This window comes from Caenorhabditis remanei, chromosome III (assembly GCF_010183535.1).
Source record: "Caenorhabditis remanei strain PX506 chromosome III, whole genome shotgun sequence".
NCBI classification, from domain to species: domain Eukaryota; kingdom Metazoa; phylum Nematoda; class Chromadorea; order Rhabditida; family Rhabditidae; genus Caenorhabditis; species Caenorhabditis remanei.
In genome coordinates, this window is record NC_071330.1 from 12,085,605 (window position 1) to 12,109,778 (window position 24,174).

The 24,174-nt window shown below is 39.1% G+C and overlaps 7 protein-coding genes across 7 annotated transcripts; 4 read left to right on the top strand and 3 right to left on the bottom strand.

Annotated features, from left to right (window-relative positions):
• Positions 1–2,442: 2,442 nt before the first annotated feature.
• On the top strand, positions 2,443–2,817 carry GCK72_010933 (uncharacterized protein; the record flags this gene model as incomplete). Its single annotated transcript, XM_053728119.1, has 1 exon — positions 2,443–2,817. One exon carries the CDS (start codon positions 2,443–2,445, stop codon positions 2,815–2,817), a length of 375 nt encoding a protein of 124 aa, XP_053587696.1.
• A 1,853-nt stretch (positions 2,818–4,670) lies between these two features.
• Positions 4,671–9,622, top strand: GCK72_010934 (uncharacterized protein; the record flags this gene model as incomplete). The annotated part of the gene is made up of 10 exons (XM_003111539.2): positions 4,671–4,889; positions 4,939–5,041; positions 5,727–5,911; positions 5,959–6,093; positions 6,138–6,271; positions 7,090–7,274; positions 7,320–7,738; positions 8,387–8,690; positions 9,218–9,426; positions 9,473–9,622. The coding sequence occupies 10 exons, from the start codon at positions 4,671–4,673 to the stop codon at positions 9,620–9,622; spliced, it is 2,043 nt and encodes a 680-aa protein (XP_003111587.2).
• A 591-nt stretch (positions 9,623–10,213) lies between these two features.
• Positions 10,214–12,575, bottom strand: GCK72_010935 (uncharacterized protein; the record flags this gene model as incomplete). The annotated part of the gene is made up of 5 exons (XM_003111557.2): positions 10,214–10,901; positions 10,950–11,057; positions 11,778–12,060; positions 12,335–12,414; positions 12,505–12,575. 5 exons carry the CDS (start codon positions 12,573–12,575, stop codon positions 10,214–10,216), a joined length of 1,230 nt encoding a protein of 409 aa, XP_003111605.2.
• Positions 12,576–13,215: 640 nt separating this feature from the next.
• GCK72_010936 (uncharacterized protein) lies at positions 13,216–14,154 on the bottom strand (the record flags this gene model as incomplete). The annotated part of the gene is made up of 2 exons (XM_003111522.2): positions 13,216–13,903; positions 14,006–14,154. The coding sequence occupies 2 exons, from the start codon at positions 14,152–14,154 to the stop codon at positions 13,216–13,218; spliced, it is 837 nt and encodes a 278-aa protein (XP_003111570.2).
• Positions 14,155–17,788: 3,634 nt separating this feature from the next.
• On the top strand, positions 17,789–18,730 carry GCK72_010937 (uncharacterized protein; the record flags this gene model as incomplete). Its single annotated transcript, XM_003111764.2, has 2 exons — positions 17,789–17,937; positions 18,040–18,730. The coding sequence occupies 2 exons, from the start codon at positions 17,789–17,791 to the stop codon at positions 18,728–18,730; spliced, it is 840 nt and encodes a 279-aa protein (XP_003111812.2).
• A 433-nt stretch (positions 18,731–19,163) lies between these two features.
• On the top strand, positions 19,164–19,979 carry GCK72_010938 (uncharacterized protein; the record flags this gene model as incomplete). Its single annotated transcript, XM_053728120.1, has 2 exons — positions 19,164–19,294; positions 19,385–19,979. 2 exons carry the CDS (start codon positions 19,164–19,166, stop codon positions 19,977–19,979), a joined length of 726 nt encoding a protein of 241 aa, XP_053587697.1.
• A 3,101-nt stretch (positions 19,980–23,080) lies between these two features.
• On the bottom strand, positions 23,081–23,935 carry GCK72_010939 (uncharacterized protein; the record flags this gene model as incomplete). The annotated part of the gene is made up of 1 exon (XM_053728121.1): positions 23,081–23,935. One exon carries the CDS (start codon positions 23,933–23,935, stop codon positions 23,081–23,083), a length of 855 nt encoding a protein of 284 aa, XP_053587698.1.
• Positions 23,936–24,174: the final 239 nt, after the last annotated feature.

Sequence of the window (24,174 nt, forward strand, 5' to 3'; positions counted from 1 at the left end):
TGGAACTCCTCCATTGGCACACCTTTTTTCCTTGCCAACAGTTGCAGGGCCATCTCCTTTGTCGATGCCGCATCGATCCCCCCTTCCTTTATTCCACACTTCCCTCCTTCACAGACACATCCCATCTCGATCACGTCTCTGCAAATATCACCATTTTCTTCACTAATCACCGTCTGCACATTTGCCGCGTCCCCCGCCGTGCCACCGCGTCTCCCCCTCTTTCCACGCACCGCCGCGGTCTTGCACTGTATCTCCGGTACTTCCTTCGGAACTTTCCGAAGTTGTTCCCACGGTATCCACAGTTTCTCTCCTCCCCCAATAATCTGCACTTCCGCCGAGTTTGCTGTGGTGTTTATCACCCGGTATGGCCCTTGCCAATCATTTGCCAACTTCGGGTTCCGAGATCCCAGCTTCTCCGCCGGAATTTTTACCAACACCCTATCCCCGACCACCGGAAACACCCTCTGGTGAACCTTGTTCTTTTCATCAAAGTACTTTTTCGCTTTCTCCTGCTCTCGCCGAATATGTGCTCTTGCTTCCTCGTGAGCCATATTCATTTGCTCCGCATGGCGGAATTTGTACTCGTCCACGTCCACCTGATACTTCCCCACCAGCTCTTTTGGATCCGTTCTCAACGGAATCCTAGCGTCTCTGCCGTACATCAAATAATGTGGGCTCTCCCCCGTCGCTTCATGCTTACATGCATTATACGCAAACACCGCATACGGTAGCCGCTCATCCCAGTCCGTCGGGATCACCGTAATCTTTTTCAGAACCGTCTGGATAGTTCTGTTGAACCTTTCAACAGCTCCATTCATTCTAGAATGGTACCCCTTGGTTTGAATTATACGGACATTTGCCATTTTTGCGACCTTCTCAAAAGTCGCGTTTGCAAATTCCAATCCTTGATCCGTAAGGATCGCTTTCGGAATTCTCCCTTCCTTCAGCATCCAATTCTCCACGAACGCTCTTGCTACCGTCTCGGCAGATTTGTCCGGAATCGCGCATGCACCTGCATATCTGCTGAACAAATCTACTATACTCAACACATAACGATTCCCTGCACTACTTCTCCCCAAGTCCAATAAATCAAGTGCCACGATCTCCAATGGCTCACTCGCTTCAAATGGTGTCAGCGGTGAGGTCATAATCTGTTTGGCGTTCCCGCACAGACACTGCTGGCACTCTCTTGACCATTTAGTGATCAGCGCCTTCATTCTGGGCCACCAATATTTCTTCAGCAACATGGCAGTCACTTTCGCTGGGCTCCAATGTCCTCCAAAGGTACCTCCGTGAGCCTCAAGGAACACCTCCTTCTGTTTCTCCCCCGGCACGACACACATAGTCGCTCCATACTTCGTGACTTTCATCAAGTCCCCTTCGATCAACATAAATTCTCGAAGTTCCTTTTTCCCTTCATACGGAACGTCCACTTCGCCCTCCTGTTCCCCTTTTTCAATTTTTCCGATAATTCTCTTCCAGCGCTCATCTTTCTCCAATAATACTCTCCATCCTCTATTTTTTCTCTCCGCTTCATTCAAAAGCGCGACTTCATTGACCACTCGGACAATGTCCATTCTTGCTTGCTCCTGAGTTTCTCTCATCTCCTCCGTCTCCTGCGCTCCTCCCCTGGACAACGCATCAGCAACTACATTTGCTTTCCCTTTCAAGTACACAATATTCAATGCGAAATCTTGCATTTCCATAGACCATCTCAGCAAGCGGTCTGCGAGATTCTTAGTCTTGAAAAGACTTGTCAACGGCTGATGATCTGTATAGACCGTCGTTGCACACCCAAAAATGAAGTGTTTGAATCTTCTGGTCGCAAACAGCACGGCCAACGCCTCCTTATCACTCACGTGATAATTTTTCTCCGCTGCCGTTAGTGACTTCGACGCAAACGCGATCGGATGGATCATTCCATCTGCTCCCATCTGTGCCAACACAGCTCCAATACCATACCCAGACGCGTCAGTAAATATACAAAACGGTCTCTCCAGACTTCTCGCCGCTCCAATATCTGGCTGCGCCAGCACTGGAGCGGAGCACATTCTTCTCTTGAGCTCATCAAACGCCTTTTGCTGCTCCTCACCCCATCTCCATGCAACCTTCGCAGACGTCAAGGGCGTCAGCGGTGCCGCAATCGCTGCGAAATTCAGAACAAAATTCCTGTAATACGCACACAACCCCAAGAATGAATGAAGTTCTTTCCGATCATTCGGGACAGGAAACTTCTCCATCTTTTCCACTTTTTTTTTCCAGTTCTTACACCCCGACTTCAACTTTTCAAAAGCGCTAGTCGACATCACCGACACGAGATCGAAAGACGAACATCTGCAAACATTGCTAATCACGCTCGACTATTTGAAGACTCTTCCCAACAAATTCACACCTACACCTGTCTCGCCATCGGACCCCAAAGTCCCGGTTTCTGACTCCACAATGCTCCCAGTCATCGCTAAATCTGGCTGCCTTCTACCCACTTTCCCAACAATGGTCCCATCTTCACCAGCTGCTAAGCAAGCTGATATGGCTGGTCAACAAAAAATGTTTCCCTTCGTCGCTCCATCTGGAAATTTCGAAATCAATCAGACTGTTTCCCCTATCCAATTCTTTCCAGCTTCACCTTTCCTTCTGCCTTCAGTTCCTGCTGCTCCTGTGTGGCCCATGAACCCCGCAGCTCTGCAAATGAACTTCAACTTCCAGAGTATTCTCCAAAACATGGGGAATAAATTGCAGCCAAATCAGAGCAGTCGGTCGAAGTCAGAAGTATGTTCAATGGATTGCGATAATGAAGACGTGGACGTTCTCAACTAGTATTCGAGTATTTACATGTTTTTAAAAGAATTTCTGACGATCTCACAATTCTTTGTCTCATTCTATCTGTTTCTTGTTGTAATAACTAATTTTCTGAAATTCTGTTTCAATAAATTCGGTTTTCTATTCGAAACTCTGCGATTTAAAAAAAAACTTGTGGCTATTTTTTATTCAGAATGGTGTTTTTGGCTTCTCTTTTCTAATTCCTCAATTATATCAATTTTCGGTGCAAAAAGTATCCCAAATCAGTGATTTCCAACTTTGCTTGGTTTGTTTTCACCAAAAAATGCATAAATCGTTCGAATATAATGGAAAAATCAAAGAAATAATAACAAAAAACCACCAAATTCGTTTTAAAACTCCAGCCAGGACTCATAAATCTGCGTCTCTTCTCTCTAACACGTGACGCTAGAGCGTATTTGCAATATTTTTATTTCTATTAATTTTTTGTTATTTTTGGAAATTTTAACTGTGGCAACGCTGCAAAATGTGTCTTCAAGCCTTCTAAACTTTCCCAAATCTAAATTTGAAGATTTCAGATGTCTTACTCTGAGTACAATGCGGGTAGTAATGAGCGATGCTCATCTCGATGTAGTAGAGGAGTCTAATGTCAAATCAAATATCGACACGGATGGAAATCTATTTTTAAAAACCTTTTTGAGTAATTGGAAGATAGAGGCATTGATATAAGAGTGAAAGAACAACCGAGAATAGCGTCAAAAATGCGTTCACAAAAGAAAAAAAGCGCCGATTCTCTGACGTCTGATTTTATAGGTCCGCAATCAATTATCAAGAAATTAAAAACATTTAATGAAACAGGACAAACGTCTCATCGTTTCCAGATTAACTTCTTCAAACAAATCGGAGAGATTTTTATACAATTGAAATTCCACATCTTAACGCGTTAATGTTTCTGGTTTTCTATGAAATCCTTTTTCTGCTAATCAAAAGATTAAACTATGTCATCAATTTAGTCTTCTTTTCTCAATTCGACGTGTCAATCTCCTCAATGCACTCCCACTTTAAATACTGATTTCTCAAATTCTTGGTGGTAGTAAATCAAGTAGAGCAGCTGAAGTAGTCCGTACATGGCAACAAGAAGTTCGGACACTGAACTTTGTCTATATGCAGAATGCCGAGAAACTATTGTAATTCGAGAGACATTTGATAGTGTGGTAAGTTGAACCGTTGAGGAGACGCAGACGGAGGAAAAATGAGGTTGGCATGACGATTTCGCAAGTTTGAACAAACAAATGTTGCCAAGATTCGCACCTTTTCGTTTTGATGTCTGAAAACATTCAATTTTCCGACATTTTCAAACAGAATATAAACGATTTTCAAGTTGATAGCCAACTGGGTGATTTTGTATTCAGATATCATGCCGTTGCATTCAGGTTTGCTTTTCAGTTGTTTAGATGAAATGAGTCAACTTGTGAATTCAAAACAAGAATCGTGAAGGATGAGAATTCGTTCGTTATCTTCTTGACGTCGAGACTACTCTTCAAATTTGCACAACTCACAGAAAAGTAAGATTTCACAACAAATTATTTTTTTGAATCCTTCTTTTATTAATCTCTTTCAGAACGCTGGAGAATCAATGATCGTTAACAGGATAAAAAAGTATCTCGCGTGCGAATCGTATGGAACTGGCTTATCTTTATGCTCCGATGTTAAAACCATCAATTAATTTCTGTTTAATTTTCATTAATTGGAGCTTAAAATTATGTTTGTATCATGTTTGCTCTTCCCCATTGATAAAAATAGAAGCCATTATTAGTTTCTTCACTACCAAAGTGTATTTTTCACTTTATATTTCCAAATTTCCGTTCGAAATTTAATTTTCAACGAATTAGATGGATGAGACGCGATACGAAGATGATGACTTCGAGGGAACCGCCAATAAGAAATACACGTTTTTCGTAATTGATGGTAATCCAGCGATGTTTGAGACAACGAAAGAAGGAGAAGTTCCGGAGTTTCAAGCAGCTTTGAAGTTGGTTCTAGATGAAATGGTTCGAGTTTGTTGTTCGAGAAGTTTGAACAATCACATCGGAATTATAGTTACTGGAACTGTATGTTGCGAAAGATTTTTAAAAAGTTGACTGATTTCTGATTCTTTAGAAAAACTCTGAAACCGAGGGACTAGAAAACAGTACATTACTGGTGCCAATGGGCGTTCTCGGACAAGAAGAAGTCAACACAATCAAAGAAATCAGAGAGGAAGGTGTGTTAAATGCAGAGTTGCAACGGGCCGGAATTTCAATACTGAAAAAAATTTTTTCGAAAATTTTCCTATTTTTTCGGAGAAAACATCTTCAAGGGGGGGGGGGCACATCTACTCCCAAATTAAGGATTTTCGATATAAATCGATTCAGGAAGCCAAGGAAAAGAGACATTTCTCTTGGTGTTAAATATGTCTGAAAATGCTTCTGAAGCGAGTTATAAGACCTCAAAATGCTAAAAATCGCTCCTAGTCGTGCAATTTTTCAGTAATAGAAATTCTCCTCAAAAGGAATATTTTCAAAAAAAATTTCGATAAAAATTCGAAAAATGAACATTCATGAATGCCTTTCACTTACAGACGAGGATAATTTCTATTGAAATGTACTAAATAATTGCACGACAAGGAGCGATTTTTGGCATTTTAAGGTCTCATAACTCGCTTCAGACTCATTTTCAGATATGATACCAAGAGAAATTTATCTTTTCCTTAGCTTCCTGAATTGATTCATATCAAAAATCATTGATTTGGGAATAGCTGTGTCCCTCTTCAAGCATTTTTACCGAAAAAATCGGAAAATTTTCGAAAAAAATTTTTGAATTTTTTTCAGTACTGAAATTCCGGGCCAAGACGTTGCAACTCTGTATTAAATGAATGAATTCATTCATAAATCTTCAATTATTTTCAGAAGATCTTCCATCGGCTGTCTCTAATCTAACTGGCGGACATCACGAATCAGATCTATCGAATGTCCTCAATTACTGTAAACGTGTGTTCGCAAGTTGTCCGAATACTCGTCATCAATCAGTTATTTATCTGACTAACAACCGGAATCCATTCGGTCGTGACGACTTCTGGGAGTCTTCTTATTTCGTCAGTGATTTCGAATCTCATTCTATATTTGATGTTATCCGTTTCAGAAGCGCACCAAGACTGCTGTCACCAAAATAATCGGTCTTGGACATCGTAAAACACTGGGAGAGTTTTCAGTGATAATCTTACCGGAAGACGGATATAAACCGACTAGCAAAGAAGAGAAAAGTAAAGAACCATGGGTATGAAGTGATATCATATCTATGATAATTCCAGTTGTTTTCAGTATCAACTAGACACTGAAGTGTTCAGTACGGAATGTGACGCAGCCGCTCGCATTCGTCAGAAAATTACAGCTCAACGATCACATGCATCACTTACTGTGAACATTGGACCTGGTGTCAACTTCGATGTCTCTGTGTATGTAGAATGCTCTTCACTTCTAATTTTAAAGCAGAGTTGCTACGGGCTGAGCCGAAATCAGAATTTCTCCGGCCTCAGTGCTGAAAAAATGCTTTTTTCCGAAAATTTTCCAATTTTTTCTTTAAAAATTCTCAAAGGAGGACACAACTATTCCCAAATTAAGGATTTTTGATATGAAATAATCCAGGAAGCCAAGGAAAAGATAAATTTCTCTTGGTGTCATATCTGAAAATGTGTCTGAAATGAGTTATTAGACCTCTAAATACCAAAAATCGCTTCACTTCATGCAGTATTTCAGTCATTTCCATAGAAGATCTCCTCGTCTGTACGAGGATAATTTCTATTGAAATGTACTGAAAAATTGGGCTCCGGGACATTTCGCTACCGGACATTTCGCCACCAAAAAATGGAGAATTTCCAAAGCTTTATAGGAAAAAAAGCACATAACTTTAATTAGCCTAATCAAAGCGTACTAGTGGTATGTTTTTTTCCCTATAAAGCTTTGAAAATTCTCCATTTTTTGGCGGCGAAACGTCTGGTGGCGAAATGTCCCGGAGCCAAAAATTGCACGACGAGAAGCGATTTTTGACATTTTGAGGTAATATAACTCGTTTCAGACATGACACCAAGAGAAATTTATCTTTTCCTTGGCTTCCTGAATCGATTCATATAAAAATCCGAAATTTGGGAATAGTTGACCCTTTAAAAAAAATTTACGAAAAAAAAAAGGAATTTTTCTGTATTGAAACTCCGGGCCGGAGAAATTCTGAGTTGCAACGGCCAACTCTGTTAGATTTACTTTATCTTTTCTTCAGATTCTCTATGGTAATGGAAGCGAAACCTCTGGATCACAGTCAGAAATACACATTTGACACGGAAGAGAAAATTGTGAAGACTGCTGGATATGTGTCGAAAAAAGCAAAGTCCGAGTTAGAGGGTGCTGGAAATGATGATGAGGAGACATCAATCGATGAGACACAGAAGACTTTGCAGAGATGTAGTGAGTTAGATGAACTGATTGCCAGAATCAGAAACTAATTTGTAGAATTACTCCAAGAGGAAGCAGTTCGTAATCGTCGTGATCTCAAGAAGTCAATCGTGTTGGGAGGCGAAAAAATCATTCTGGATGGTGAACAATATGAATTTATGAATGAAGTCGACTCGAAAGGTGTCGATGTGATCGGTTTTGTACCATTGAATAGAGTTGATCGAGAAGTTTCTGTGGTCTCTTCGAAAATTATTCAACCGAATGATCAGACAACTCTCGGAAGTACTAATATGTATCGTGCTCTTCTGGATAGATGCTGGGCTAGACAACAAGCAATTGTGTGCAAATATCAGAGTAGATCGAAACAAAAGATGAGAATTGTTGCATTGGTTCCTTTCAAAAAGGATATGACTTTGATTGAACCGAGTAGTTTTGGAGATGATGGGGAAGAGATCGAGGATAAAAAACCAGATTTGGTATTCAAATTATATTTTTATGAGCACGGTCTCCCACACAGCGAAAAAGAACTGCAAGAAACGTGAAGTCGATTTTTTCACGTTTTAATTCAACTCTTTTATTTTTTGCACTGAAAATGCAGTATTTTCAGGTTTTCAGACGCCGCAATCTATGAAAAAGGTTCCATTCATCAGAATTGTGTAAAATTTAATTGTATATCTAATGAGTCAAAAAACGTGAATTTGGGTCTGAAATTAACTTTTTTGATACAGAAAACCCGATTTTCGGAAAAGTTGGTATAATTTTGTTTGGCGAAGTTACATTTTCGATTGCAGAAAATGTGCTCGAGGACACTGTTACAAGTTTTAGAAAAATAATTGTTGGCTGAAATGGCTGAAAATCTCAATTTTTTGAAAATAGGTTTTTCTGCATCAAAAAAGTATATTTCTTATAAAACTACGTTTTTTGGTTCATTCGATTGAGAAATTGATTTTTCACAATTCTGATGGATGGGATTTTTTTTCATCCATTTCGACGTCTGAAAACCTGAAAATACTGTATTTTCAGTGCAAAAAATTAAAAATGTGAAAAAAAATTTTACGTTTCTTGCAGTTCTTTTTCGCAGTATAGGAGACCGTGATGAGTTGATCAATTCCCATGTTTTTCAGCTTCGCCTGGAACAGCAACGTGCTCAAGTGGACTCTTCTGAATGGCTTCACGAAGGATTCATGCTTGTCGGGCTCCCATTTCGTGAAGAGATTCGCGACGATTTCAAACGGTTTGAAGAGCAACAAACAATTCTAACATCTCCACCAACAGAGGGACAAATTGATACAATGAAACAGTTTGTGAAGAAATTAACGATGAGTTACAACCCGAGTTTCTACGAGAATCCACGTCTTCTCTCGGAAAGATCTGCTCTTTGTTTGGAAGCCACTGGAGAAGAGCTCATCGAGAGAAAGGATACTCTTGGTATGAGTGAACACTTTCTTTTTTCCAGAGTTGCAACAGTAATTTCAGTACTGAAAAAAAAATTCAATTTTCTTTCGGAAAAAATTCTTAAAGGAGGACGCAACTAATTCCAAATTTAGGATTTTTGATATGAATCGATTCATGAAGCCAGGGAAAAGAGATATTTCTCTTAGTGTCATGTCTGAAAATACGTCTGAAACGAATTATGAGACCTCAAAATGCCAAAAATTGCAGTTTGTTGTGCGATTTTCCAATACATTTCAATATAAATTCTTCTCGAATGGAATTTGTTTTTCAAAAAGAAATTGAACATTCATGAATGCATTTCACGTTCTTACGAGGAGAATTTCTATTGAAATTTACTGAAAAATTGCACGACGAGAAGCAATTTTTGGCATTTTGAGTTCTTTCAGATATACTTGAGAAAAAATATGAAAAATTTCCAGAGAAAAATTCTAGTGAAAAAATTTTAATCCGGCCCGAAATTTTGCAAGTTTGCGTTTTTCATATTATTTTCGTTATTTTAGAGCCATACTATCAAATTGCAAATCGCCTTCAACGAGTTGGACCACAAATCGAGAAAATTGTTGAAACATTTGGATTGACTGACGAAGTGAAAGAGGAAAAAGTGAAACCAAAGGCGGAGAGTAGAAAAAGAAAACCAGCAGAAGAGTCAGGAAGTCAGCCGAATGCAAAGAAAGTGATGACTATTCGAGAGTGGATTGCAGCTGACCAGGTAACAAATTAAGTGATTCAACTGATCATCTTTTTTTTGAATTCAGATGTCAAAATTCAAGAAAACCGAGCTTCTTGAAATGGCAATGGAACACTGCGAAGCACCGAAATCTGCCAATAGAAAAACGAAAGATGATCTGATCGAATTGATTGAAAACTATTTGGATGAGAATCCAACAACCACGTGGAATATTTGAACTAACTGCATGTTGAATGTATTTTACCCAGTGATTTTTGCCTCCACTTTATTTTTACCTTATCTACTAAATCTACTTTCAAAAAAACTACTGGAATCAGATTATTTCTTTAAAGAGTTTTCATGTAATCCAACAGACCTGAAAATTGAAAAAATGGTTGGATATTGGGATATTTATTATTTTGAAGTTTGAAGTAGTGGGATTTATGATTTCAATAACTAACCTGTGAGGAATTCTTGATTTGTCTAGTGGACGTAAATTATCGTTTTCCCAGATTATTTATGAGTATACTGGTGATTTAGGGTACAGTATACATAGAAGAATACTCTAGATATCAATAGAGTTATACATAGACATAAAAGTTATTACTGCAGTATACTTTCAAGTCCGGGATGGTTATTTTTTCTGGACGAAAAATCATTGGGATATTTGGATTGTTAAAAAAAAACAGATTTATTGAAAGAAACTTTCAGATGGAATGATTATTATTGTTATTACAACAAATGACAGAACGAATAATGGCAAGGAATCAAAAAGTGACAGAGATGGAGGGAGATCAATGAGAAAAACGATGAAAAATTAAAATGATTTTCAGTTGAGAATATCCACATCTTCTTCCTCACTTTCCATTGGAACTTCGGATGGTTGAGCACTGAGAGATGACGATGCCTCCTTCTCCTCCTTCTGAAGATTCTTCATGTTTTGTAGGATCTGTTGATACTGCTGATGTATTTGAATAGCCGCAGGATTCATCATGACTGGCATCATTGGAAACTGTGCTGGTGGCAATGGGAATTTGAACAAGGGTATTGGTTGGAAAGGAAGAGGAGCTCCAGGAAGAAGGATGTTTGGAAGTCCTGGAGTGAGAACTGGTGGCTGCACTGGAACCTGATCGACGAGAGGAGGTGTCGGAACGAGTGTTGGAAGTCCGGGAGATGTGGTCGTCGAGATTTGAGCATCCTCCACATTCTCTAACTGTGTGTCGACTTTCTCATTAACTGGAAGAGTCCGAATGTGTTCCAAAATGGTCTCCACCACGTCGAGCTGCTCCATACCAGATCCATCTCCAAGTTCTTTTCGCTTGATAAATTCCCTCAAAGAGTGGATAGCATGGTTCTTCTTATTTCTTCTAATTTGCTCTCTTGTCGCTTTTGCCATCTTTTCCTCTTCTCTTGGCATCTTTCCACCATTACATTTCCGACGAGGTTGCACTGGAAACTTGGCCTTCAGATCGTCCCCGTTAAGGATCTCAGCCACGCGCATGAGGACGGCAGGCTGTCTGAAACAAAGTTCTAGTTTTCGTCAGAAATTTGAATTCAAAACTTACGATGTGAGATCTTCTCTTTTTCCGTATCCTTTTTGGATCAACTCCTGTTTGATACTCTCCGTCGTCGTTTTGAACGCTTGTGCTCTCCGTTCTTCCGTCAGGCATTTCCTGGATTTCATTTTTTGAACGAGTGGAGAGGTAGACTCCATTTTGATGGTTCAACTGAAAATAAGAAAAACTAGAAAGAAAATAAATAAAATAGGAGAAAGACTACGGTAGATCATCAGGAGAAATGGGGAAAGGGGAAGAGAGAAAAGGTAGTCGACCGATCGGGACGACGGATGGATATAAGAATGATTCTGATTCTTGTCCATCCTTTTTCACCTCTTCTCCAAGGGGGCGTGGCCTCTGAGTACCGTGAGAACATCAGTCAGATTCCCACGGTTTCTCATTGTCACAGATGGGGAAGAACGCGTGGGAATATACCTGGTTATGGGTGAGCATGGGAACCTGTGGAAGAGACACTCGAGTTGTGTATGTGAGAAAAACGACTGTCTGTGAGAGACTAGGAATCGAGAATAATTCGAGACTGAATGTCTGTGAACTGAAATTGGGAGCCGATGATGAAGTGATTAGGTGCTGGTGGCTCTAGGGAAAAAAAGAAAAAAAAAACAAGTTGTCGAAACTAAACATCCTGGTTTTGTTTTTAATTCTGATTCAGAATAAAAAAATATCCGCAATTTTATTTTATTGCTATTAAATTGTAAAGTTTTAATAGGAAATTGTGAAACATTTTTATTTTTAAGAATCATATTTGTAAGACGAGATGGAGAGATTGAAAAAAAAACGGCAAAACAAAAAAAATGTGATATTCAATTAAGAACGTACAGTTCCTCCTCCTCTGAATCCTCAGCTGGTTGAGCAATGGCAGATGAAGATGGCTCCTCCACCTCTTCATTTGGAGTCACCTGGTCGGTGTTCAGAAGATTTTTCATTGTCGGAAAAGTCTGTTGATACTGCAACTGCTTTTGAAGATTCATCTGCATCATCTGTTGGAATGGATTTACAGTCCTTGGGAAGTTGAGCTTGGGAGCCGGTTGGAAAGGAAGGACGCCTCCGGCTGGAATGACATCTGGGAGTCCTGGAGTAAGAGACAAGACTGGAGGTTGAGCTGAATCCTAAATAGTGAGTGGTGGAATTGGTACGAGTGCTCGAAGTCCTGGTGACGTTGTCGTCGACAGTATCATCAACTGAATCGGGTTTGATGTATTTCAAAATAACCTCCACCACGTCTAGCTGCTCCATTCTCTTTGAAGATCCATTTACAAGTCTTTCCCGAGTGATAAACTCCCTCAGACTATCTAATGCATCGTTTTTCTTATTTTTTCTAATCTGGAATCTTTCTTTATCCATTTCTTTCCTCATCCTTCCACCTCCCCACTTACGATGAGATTGCACTGGATACTTCGATTTCAGATCGACTCCATTAAGCATCTCAGCAACGCTCATGAGGACGGCTACTTGTCTGAAAGAGAAAATAGTTGTAAGCAAGTTTTTGAACATTCTGCACTTTGAAAACTCTCATTTTCCTTGCAAATAAAGTTTAAAAACTTACGATTTCAAATCTTCTTCTTTTCCGTATCCTCTTCTGATCAACTCATTTTTGATGTTTTTGAACTGCTGCATTGAATTTTTCTGCTACTAGTTGTTTCCTTGATTTCTCCAGTGGAGATGAGGTAGGTTCCATTTTGATGATTCAACTGAAAACAAGAAAAATTAGAAAGAAAATAAAGAAAACAGGAGAAATTATGAAAAGTAAAGAAAAGTAGACGACCGATCGAGACAACGAATGGATACAAGAACGATTCTGATTCTTGTCCATCCTCTCCACACTTTTTAAAAGTGTCGAGGACTCTGTAGAGGTCTATATTTACGAATATACTCAATGGTATACTGTAGATTTCAGATACGGTATACATATAAGTATACTCTAGATCTATCTCACTATCAGGATAGAAACCATACAGTCATCAAAATTATTTCTACAGTATACCGATTACTAAATTCTAAAGAGCTAAAGGAAGATGTAGTGTAAATTCTGATTGTGATGATTATCAAATCCGATAATTTTTTTCTGAACGAAGTCTTCAATAAATACAAAATGTTTGAAAAAAAAACTGATTTATCGAAAGAAACTTTCAGATGGAGAGAAGTTATTGTTATTACAACAAATGACAGAATTAACAATGGTAAGGAAGAAAAAAATGACAGAACGAGAGATTATTAGAGAAAAAGAGATGAGAATAATAAAATGAGAGAGTTATTTTCAGTTGAGAAGATCCACATCTTCTTCCTCACTTTCCATTGGAACTTCAGTTGACAGAGCACTGGGAGCTGAAGATGACTTTTCCTCCTCATTGTTTCCCGTATTCTGATTCATGTTTTGGAGGATCTTCTGATACTTCAGCTTCAATTGAATAGCCGCGGGATTCATCATCACTGGCATCATTCGAAACGGAGTTGGTGGCAGTGAGAAGTTGAACATGGGCATTGTTTGGAAAGGGAGTCCATTTTGAAGTATGTTTGGAAGTCCTGGAGTGAGAACTGGTGGCTGCACTGTATCCAGATTTGCGATTGGCGGTGTCGGAACGAGTGTTGGAAATCCGGGAGATGTCGTCGCCGAGTGCTGAGCATCCTCCACATTCTCTAACTGGGCGTCAACTTTCTCATTGATTGGAAGAGTTTTGATGTGTTCCAAAATGGTCTCCACCACGTCGAGCTGCTCCATACCAGATCCATCTCCAAGTTCTTTTCGATTGATAAATTCTCTCAAAGAGTGGATAGCATGGTTCTTCTTATTTCTTCTAATTTGCTCTCTTGTCGCTTTTGCCATCTTTTCCTCTTCTCTTGGCATCTTTCCACCATTACATTTCCGACGAGGTTGCACTGGAAACTTGGCCTTCAGATCGTCCCTGTTGAGGATCTCAGCCACGCGCATGAGGACGGCAGGCTGTCTGAAAAGATGAAAAACAATGAATACACAAGAAAAAACTTTTTAATAAGCTCTCAATGTCAAAAACTTTGGTTTTTGTGAGAAATTAAAATTCAAAACTTACGATGTGAGATCTTCTCTTTTTCCGTATCCTTTTTGGATCAACTCCTGTTTGATACTCTCCGTTGTCGCTTTAAACGCTTGTGCTCTCCGTTCTTCCGTCAGGCATTTCCTCGATTTGATTTTTTGAATGAGTGGAGAGGTAGACTCCATGTTGATGATTCAACTGAAAATAGGCAAAACTAGAAAGATAATAAAGAAAATAAGAGAAAGATTACGGTAGAACATCAGGAGAAACAGGGAAAGCAAAGAGAGAAAAAGTAGACGACCGATCGGGACGACGGATGGATATAAGAATGATTCTGATTCTTGTCCATCCTTTTCACCTCTTCTCCAAGGGGGCGTGGCCTCTGAGTACCGTGAGAACATCAGTCAGATTCCCACGGTTGCTCATTGTCACAGATGGGGAAGAACGAGTGGGAATATACCTGGTTATGGGTGAGCATGGGAACCCGTGGAAGAGAGACACTCGAGTTGTGTATGTGAGAAAACAAACCAGTGAAACCTGGGAGAAAACAAGAGTGTAAGAGGCAGGGAATAGAGAAAGAGCAGAGACTGAATATCTGTGAACTGATGAAGTGTTTAGGTTTTGGTTGTATTTGGAAGGTGGATCAATCAACAAGTAAAAAATATGCATCTGTTATCTAAAGTAGTACAGAATTGGCTATTAACAATGACCACTTGCAGTTTTCAGTTAAAAATGGTCAACTTTTATCAAGTGTCACAGTCTCCCTGATTGTCTCACAACCCTGATTGTCTCACATGTTAAGTTTTTATGGACTGTATAGATCAAGCATGGAGCTTTGTTTTTGTAGTTGACAACTTTTTTGTATTAGTATTCCCTAACACGTTACAGTCCATCAATATAAACACCTCGAAAATCTGACTTTTTAGCACTGGAAAGATGGAGTGATTGCGATAAATTGAGGAAAACGGATGAGTTGGAGAGTTTGGCAAAGATGTCTTTGAACTAGGAGTTTGGTAAAATCTATGCAACCGAAATTGGAGTGAACACAACATACATACACTGCTCCACATAATGATACGATCAGCACTCAAAAATTCGAGAACATCAAATTTTTCGAAATTTTCAAAAATCGTGAAATGTACAAATACCATATCCAGTAAGTCCATAAAAGTAAAGGGTATCAAAATTTTGAGATGTTGGAGCCATACGAGAAAAATCGAATTTTGTGAAAATCGCTGTTTTTCAATTCCACATAATGATACGATCAGCTGACAGAAGTTGACTGAAACCGTCCAAACTTATGTAAAAGTAATCTTTTAGTCGATTTTCAGATCAAAAAAGCATTCTAAAACTCAAATTCTGTGAAAATTTCAAGCTCGTCCATTTTTTAATGAGCAGGTGTCAAACTCGGATTTGTGATGCATTAAATAACAGGATTGACAGTTTTGAGCTCATGAAAATGATTTTTTCCTAAAACACTCAGAAATTCAGATAGACAGTGAATTTTTACACATCTGACATCAAGTTTCTACTTCTGTCGCGTTTTTAAAGAAAGTGAGAACTGATTTCAGGATGACAAGTTAACACCAGGGAGGGGAAGAAGGTGACGTTTGGGTTCGTGCGGGCCTTTAACTCGAATTTTGTGTTTGATCTCTCTATGAAACTGACCAAGAATGAAACTTTAATTATTTATTTAGTCAGAAAAGGTGAGTGGAATGTTTAGGGAACAAGTAATTGAACATTCATTCATTCACACACTTAATTAAAATAACTTCCAAAGAATCCCTGGATGATTGACTGTTTATGAGGCAAGACAGTTAGAGGACAACTTTCCATTTTTTTAAATAAACTTTTAACAGTCAAAAAACTTTCAGAAACGCCTAGTTTTCTTTTGAAACTTCAAAAATCACTCGAAACAAAATCTCGTAGTGTCCGGATAAATTTCAAATTTGTTCTAATCGTTTGGGTGAAATCTCTAGTCTTCCCGAATTGAATTACTTGTAAATAAATGATTAAAGTTTAATTCTTGGTCAGTTTCATAGAGAGGTCAAACATAAAATTCGAGTTAAAAGCCCACACGAACCCAAACGTCACCTTCTTCCCCTCCCTGGTGTTAACTTGTCATCCTGAAATCAGTTCTCACTTTCTTTAAAAACGCGAGAGAAGTAGAAACTTGATGTCAGATGTGTAAAAATTCACTGTCTATCTGAATTTTTAAGCGTTTTAGAAAAAAATAATTTTCATGAGCTCAAAACTGTCAATTCTGTCATTTAATGCATCACAAATCCGAATTTGACACCTGCTCATTAAAAAATGGACGAGCTTGAAATTTTCACAGAATTTGAGTTTTAGAATGCTTGTTTGATCTGAAAATCGACTAAAAGATTACTTTTACATAAGTTTGGACGGTTTCAGTCAACTTCTGACAGCTGATCGTATCATTATGTGGAACTGAAAAACAGCGATTTTCACAAAATTGAATTTTTCTCGTATGGCTCCAATTTCTCAAAATTTTGATACCCCTTACTTTTATGGACTTACTGGATATGGTATTTGTACGTTTCACGATTTTTGAAAATTTCGAAAAATTTGATGTTGTCGAACATTTGAGTGCTGATCGTATCATTATGTGGAGCAGTGTATATATGTACAAGCTACAGATGTGTGTACTTGAACATCCTGAATTCATAAAAGTTCGACCAGGAAATCAGTTGTTGAGAAAAAGATATATGAGAATATTGTTGAAAAGATTGGAAAAGTGTTGATAAAGAATTGGACAGGCCAAAAAAAATCATACCGTAAAAACGGAAATAGAGGCGCACCTAGCAGTGCCTGTTCGCCGTGGTATATCTCGGTCCCCAAAGAAAATATCAGAAAGCTGCTAACTGACAAAATGTAGCTTGATATCCATAGAATATTTCTTCAGTTCAAAAAAATTTCATATCTTTAAAAACAGACGAGATAGGATGCTCTAAACTCTTGCTAGCGGGTACGCCTCGACTCACTAGGAAAGGATCCCGATTCAAGATGGAGTTACAGGTCGATCGAGTAGTTTTTAATGGATCATTCAGATCAAAAACTCCATTTTTGTAGTTCACAACTATTGTGTATGGATACTCCCTAGAGAGTTATTGTTGAATTAGGTGTACAACTTAAAATTGAACAAATTTGCACTGAAATGAGGCGAATTCAAAAATTCTTCACTTTATCGATATGCCACTTGCTAGGGATACACTCTCGTCAAACATTTCAATCCTTTTCTGCCAAAACACAATAAAATTAAAATTATTATCCAACTTCACAGCCTGAATTCCGATTTGAACCTTTTTTTTAGGTTTCGATTCTTTTTCTACCTTCGTTTTGTTCTTTATTCCGAAAACTTTTTAATCATCAGCTCGCTACTCCTCTCTCAAAAATCTGTCTTAAAAATCTGACCGATGATTTTCTATTCCCAGTCTCTCTCACACTCTCATTTTCTCATTTTCTCACAGTTCATACACAACTCGAGTGTCTCTTCCACGGATTCCCATGCTCACCCATAACCAGGTATATTCCCACGCGTTCTTCCCCATCTGTGACAATGAGAAACCGTGGGAATCTGACTGATGTTCTCACGGTACTCAGAGGCCACGCCCCCTTGGAGAAGAGGTGAAGAGGATGGACAAGAATCAGAATCATTCTTATATCCATCCGTCGTCCCGATCGGTCGACTACCTTTTCTCTCTTCCCCTCTTTCCATTTCAACTGATGTTCTACCGTAATCTTTCTCCCGTTTTCTCTATTTTTTCTTATTTTGCTCAATTCAGCTGAACGCTCAAAATGGAATCTACCTCACCAGACGGTCAAAAAATGAAATCCAGGAAATGCCTGACGGAAGAACGGAGAGCACAAGCGTTCAAAACGACGACGGAGAGTATCAAACAGGAGTTGATCCAAAAAGGATACGGAAAAAGAGAAGATCTCACATCGTAAGTTTTGAATTCAAATTTCTCACAAAAACCAAAGTTTTTCATATTGAGAGTTTATTAAAAAGTTTTTTCTTGTGTATTCACTGTTTTTCTTTGTTTCAGACAGCCTGCCGTCCTCATGCGCGTGGCTGAGATCCTTAGCGGGGACGATCTGAAGGCCAAGTTTCCAGTGCAACCTCGTCGGAAATGTAATGGTGGAAAGATGCCAAGAGAAGAAGAGAAATTGGCAAAAGCGGCAAGAGAGCAAATTAGAAGAAATAAGAAGAACCATGCTATCCACTCTTTGAGAGAATTTATCAATCGAAAAGAACTTGGAGATGGATCTAGTATGGAGCAGCTCGACGTGGTGGAGATCATTTTGGAACATATCAAAACTCTTCCAATCAATGAGAAAGTTGACGCCCAGTTAGAAAATGTGGAGGAAGATCATCTCTCGACGACCACATCTCCAGGATTTCCAACACATGTTCCGACTCCGCCAATCGCAAATCTGGATACAGTGCAACCACCAGTTCACACTCCAGGACTTCCAAACATACTTCAAAATGGACTCCCTCTCCAACCAATGCCCATGTTCAACTTCTTACTGCCACCAACTCCGTTTCGAATGATGCCAGTGATGATGAATCCCGCGGCTATTCAATTCAAGCTGCAGTATCAAAAGATCCTCCAAAACATGAATCAGAATACGGAAAACAATGAAGAGGAGGAGGAGTCATCTTCAGCTGCCATTGCTCAACCAGCTGACGATTCTGACGAAAGTGAGGAAGAAGATGTGGATCTTCTCAACTGAAAATAATTCTCTCATTTTATTTTTCTCATCTCTTTTTCTCCAATAATCTCTCTCCATCTCATTTTGTCATTCCTTCATTCCTTGCAATTGTTAATTCTGTCATTTGTTGTAATAACAATAATAATCATATCTGAAAGTTTCTTTCAATAAATCAGTTTTTTTTTCAAACATTTTGAATTTCTTGAAGACTTCTTCAGAAAAATATTTCTCGGATTTGATAATCATCACAATCTTTTAATCATCACAATCCAGGACTTCCAACACTCGTCCCAAGAATCATTCCTCATTCAGAATCCATCCGTCGTCTCGATCGGCCGTCTACATTTTCTCTCTTCCTTTTCACAATTTCTCCTGATGTTCTTCTGTAATTTTTCTTCTACATATTTTCTTTATTTTCTTTCTAATTTTTCTTGTTTTCAGTTGAATAATCAAAATGGAACCTACCTCATCTCCACTGGAGAAATCAAGGAAACAACTAGTAGCAGAAAAATTCAATGCAGCAGTTGGGGACATCAAAAATGAGTTGATCAGAAGAGGATACGAAAAAGAAGAAGATTTAAAATCGTAAGTTTTCAAACTTTATTTGCAAGGAAAATGAGAGTTTTCGAAGTGCAGAATGTTCAAAAACTTGCTCACAACTATTTTCTCTTTCAGACAAGTAGCCGTCCTCATGAGCGTGGCTGAGGTGCTTAATGGAGTCGATCTGAAATCGAAGTATCCAGTGAGACCCCGTCGGAAATGTGAAGGCAGAAAGACGCTAAAAGAAATGGATAAAGAAAGATTCCAGATTAGAAAAAATAAGAAAAACGATGCATTTGATAGTCTGAGGGAGTTTATCACTCGGGAAAGACTTGTATATGGGTCTCCAAAGAGATTGGAACAGCTCGAAGTGGTGGAAGTTATACTGAAATACATCAAACCCGATTCAGTTGATGATACTGTCGACGGTGCTCAGATCTCGCCGTCAACGTCACCAGGGCTTCCAACACTCGTCCCAACGCCAACACTCACTATTCAGGATCCAGTTCAACCTTCAGTCTTGTCACCTACTCCAGGACTCCTTCCAACCGGAGCTGGCTTCAATTTCCCACCGGCTCCCTTGCTCAACTTCCCAAGGACTGTAAATCAATTCCAAATGATGATGCAGAAGAATCACAAGAATCTTCAACTGCAGTTGCAGTATCAACAGGCTTTCCGGACCATAAGAAATCTTCACAACGCGAATCAGGTGACTCCAAATGAGGCGTAGGAGCCATCTTCATCTGCCAGTGCTCAACCAGCTGAGGATTCGGAGGAGGAGGAACTGGACGTTCTTACTATTAATTGAATATCACATTTAACTTTTATTGTTCTTTTTTTCAATCTCTTCTTCTCTCTGTCATTTTCTTATTCTATTTCTATTTATTATTATTATTATTTATTTACGCATGCTCGATACGTGAAGGTTAATCAATTAAAAAATAGAGTACAATAAATAAATACAATAAAAAGAGAAAGGGAGGTCGAGTTAAGAAATGTCAGAATCAGTGTTCTTTCTAGAGCTTTGGTTTACTACTTTATTCAGCACTCTGTTTGTAAAAAATAGTCTGCTTATTTTAGTTTTTGATTTTTTCCATCGGTAGGAGTGGCCACGCCGGGTTTTCGTGGGAGAGTAGCTAAAGTAATTGTTGTGGTCGATTGCAATTTTACCTAGTAGTAGTTTATGGAAGAACTTTACGTCAAAATGTTCCCTCCGATCTTTAAGAGTTTGTAGGTTGTAGTCTATAAGGCGGTCCGAAGCACTCCTGTATTCCGGGTCTGTGTTTAGAATCCGTCTACCAGCCACTCTAAACATTACTCTTCTTGTGAAAGTATTTTGCACCGCCTCTATGGATTTCACTGTTTTCATATCAGTTGGGTTGGAAACAACCGTCCCGTATTCTAAAAATGGTCTAGCAAAGGTTTTATAAAGCAGTAAGAGTAATCTGACGTTGGAGCTACAGAATGATTTAAATATAGAATAAATCGCGAAATTCGCTTTTTTGATTGCAGTGCGCCAGTGAAGTTTAAAGTCAAGTTTTTCGTTGAGTATGAATCCGAGATCTCTAACTGTTAATTCCCGTTTTATAGGCTCGTTTTGAAGCCGATATTCTACTTTGGTCGGGTTTTTCCCCAGGCTCAGTACATACGTTTTAGATTTATTTAATTCTAACTTGGCGTTCTCGGACCATTCGGTGATGGAGTCGATCGCTTTTTGGAGATCTTTAGTTTTATCGGTTTGGGATTTACTAAATGAAGTGAAAATTTTTAGGTCATCGGCGAACTGCATCGCCCTTACTGTTTTGGGGAGAGTGGTGGCAATTTCGTTCACAAAAATACAGAAAAGTAGTGGTGATAAAACTGCCCCTTGAGGTACTCCGCAGCTTATACTTTTTATTGAAGAGAAGTCGTCCTTAATTTTTACTCGGAAGGTACGGTTTGTTAGGTAAGCATTAATCCAATTTAGCAGGTGGGCATTTAGCTGGATATCTATTAGTCTTTTCAGCAAAATATCTATGCTCACTCTGTCAAATGCCTTGCTATAATCGAAAAATATCATATCAATTTGTTCGCCCTTGTCAATTCTAGAAGTGCAAAAGTTTAGGGATTCGAGTACGCATGTGGTTGTGGAACGGCCTGGACGAAATCCATGTTGACTATTACTGAAGAAGTTGACCGAGCTTAAGTGCTCGGTAATTCTCCTCAGAAGACATCTTTCGTAGATTCGACAAAGAACAGACGTTATGCTTATGGGACGGTATTGGGACACTAATGTTGGTGACTCAACTTTTTTAAGAGGGGTTACTATTGATTCGGTCCACTTTTTTGGGACATTACCGGTCATCATCGTTAAATTGAACAACTGACATACCGGGCTTGCTATAAATGCTGAGACTATTTTGAGAAACCTAGCAGGTATGCCGTCGGGAGTTAAAGTGTTATTTCCTTTTAATTTTGATAGATGTTTAAAGACTTCCTCTTCATGAACCCATATGAAATTCTGTGCCGAATTATAGTCTTTGGGGATGTTAAATTTAGAGAATCTAATATTAATGTATTGCTTTTCAAAATGAACTGCGAGAGCTTCACATTTTTCGGATGTCCGCGTGACCTTTAGGTTCAAATTATTCAAAAAATCTGGAACGTCCACGTATTTCTTTTTTAATACATTTTTGGCAAATTGGGAAAATCGACTTGTTCCGGTCTTTTTTAAAGTCAGCAGCTCTAAATTACTCCTATATTTTGTCACTTTGGCTCTAAATTTTTTCGCTGATTTAACATAAAGAAGGTAGTCCGTAGCCTCTCTAGAGGAGGCGGCTATTTCCCATTGCAACTCCACTAATTTCGAAAAGTTTTCAAGGTAAGTCGGCAGATTTCCAGTTAGGGAATTCGTGGTTTTCCAGGGAACTGTTGAAGAAAAAACATATGATACGTAACCTATAAAATTGTCATATTTTGTGCTCACATCAGCGGTGACGCCGAAGATGTTTGCCCAGTTAATGTGCGTGAGTAACGTTGAGAGAGTGGTCCAATCAATATTTTTATAGTCTGGGAACTTGTACTGTGCTGGTTTAGCCTTATGGATCAGATCGATAGTGAAAGTAATTTTGGAATGGTCACTCAGACCTAATGGATTGGAAATACAAAGATTGATAATTCTAAAGTTGGTGAAGACCAAATCGAGGATATTTTGTTTCCTAGTCGGTTTTTTAATTAATTGTGAGAGCCCATTTTGGGCAGAGAATGTTAGAATTTCTTCTGATAATTTAGTGGTACCTAGAGGCGGGTCAGTGGCCCAATTTATTTCTTTACAGTTAAAGTCGCCAGCTATCACAATTTGATCATGAGAGGAAATAAAGGTAGAAACTTTTTTGAAGAGTTGCCGGGTTTTACTATCACTACAATTAGGTGGCCTATACACATTAACGACTAAGAGAGGCGATATTCCTATTTCAAATTCTAATACCAAAAGTTCGTATCCGTCTTTTACGGATTCGGATAACAAACAATTCGCTTTTAAATACTCTTTACAGAAGACCGCGACCCCTCCTCCCCTACCGATGGTTCTATCACACTTGAAAATTTTGTAAAGACCCTGCCCTATGTTTGGAGAGAATAAGGAGTTGGGCGTATCGGGTTTAGTCCAAGTTTCTTGCAAACATATAATATCAATGGTTTTACGCGCTAATAAAAAGTTAACCTCTGCTCTATTTGAAACTACAGATCTGACATTTGCTGAGAGGAAATTTACAAAAAGATTAGGTGGAAAAGTTGAGGTTATAGGGGACAGATGCTTACTTTTATGAGGGTTGGAGGGAGTCTGTCCCCTTCCTAGTTTCCCGTGTCCATATTCTCTACTAGTTGTTGGGGTACAGAAGTAGTGGGAGAGGAGCTAGGGGGTTGGGGAGAATGGGGAGTATTAGAATTATTCTTAACATTAGTACTAACCGGGACATTTATATTAGATTTCTGCTTGTTTCTCAATTCTTCTCTTTGGCTTTTTGTGAGGGATGGTCTCACATATACCGGCGTTGAACCACAAGGAAAATATCGAAGTCTTGACGCACGTGCCAGTAGAGTCTGCTGATCCCAACTTCTCGGCAACACAACCTTCAGCAGACGGCTTCTTCCAGGGACAGCTTTACCGAGCCGGTATATGGAGACAGGTGGCGCCCCAATATCGAGGAAGTGGAACACTTTCCCAATACAATGGTTATCCCAGGCCCATCTCATCCGATCGTTGCCACCGTATTCCGGAACTCCCGCGACCACTACTGATCTTCTTCTCTCCATTTCTCCAGGATCCTCCGATTTCTTCTGACTCCCAAGTCCTCCAACGCTAACTCCCATATTACTACCACCGTTCATTGCGCTCTCTCCTGAATCCTTCACCTCACTCAATAACTTCACCTTTTCGTCCAGAACTTTCAACTCCTCCTCCAAAATCTTCAGCTTACGACATCTCTCCTCCAATTCTCTTTCCAACTGCTCAATCCGTTCGCCCAGAACATCTTCTAATCGATTTTGAACAATCTTCTTGAATCGGTCGCTCTCCATTAATTGAAATACCTTTTCTTCGAAATCCGCGGAAATCACAATAACCTTTGGCTTCTTTGCTTCGCATTTCGATTTTCCTTTGGAGCCGCCGCCGGAATCCGAATTCCCAATTCTCTTCCTCACACTCATCGAACCGGCAGTCTTTCGTGAAAAAAAATCACGGAATTTCTATCTTATAAATATGATTTTTTTAAATATCACCTTAAAATCTTTGTTTTACTGAAAACTATCATTTCAGATTTTTAATTTTTTCTATTTATCTCTTTTTCTTCTTTCTTCCCAAAACTAACCAAGCCTAATCCCTTCATCAGTTCCCCTTTTCAGTTCACAGAAATTCACTCTCTGCTCTTTCTCTATTCCCAGTCTCT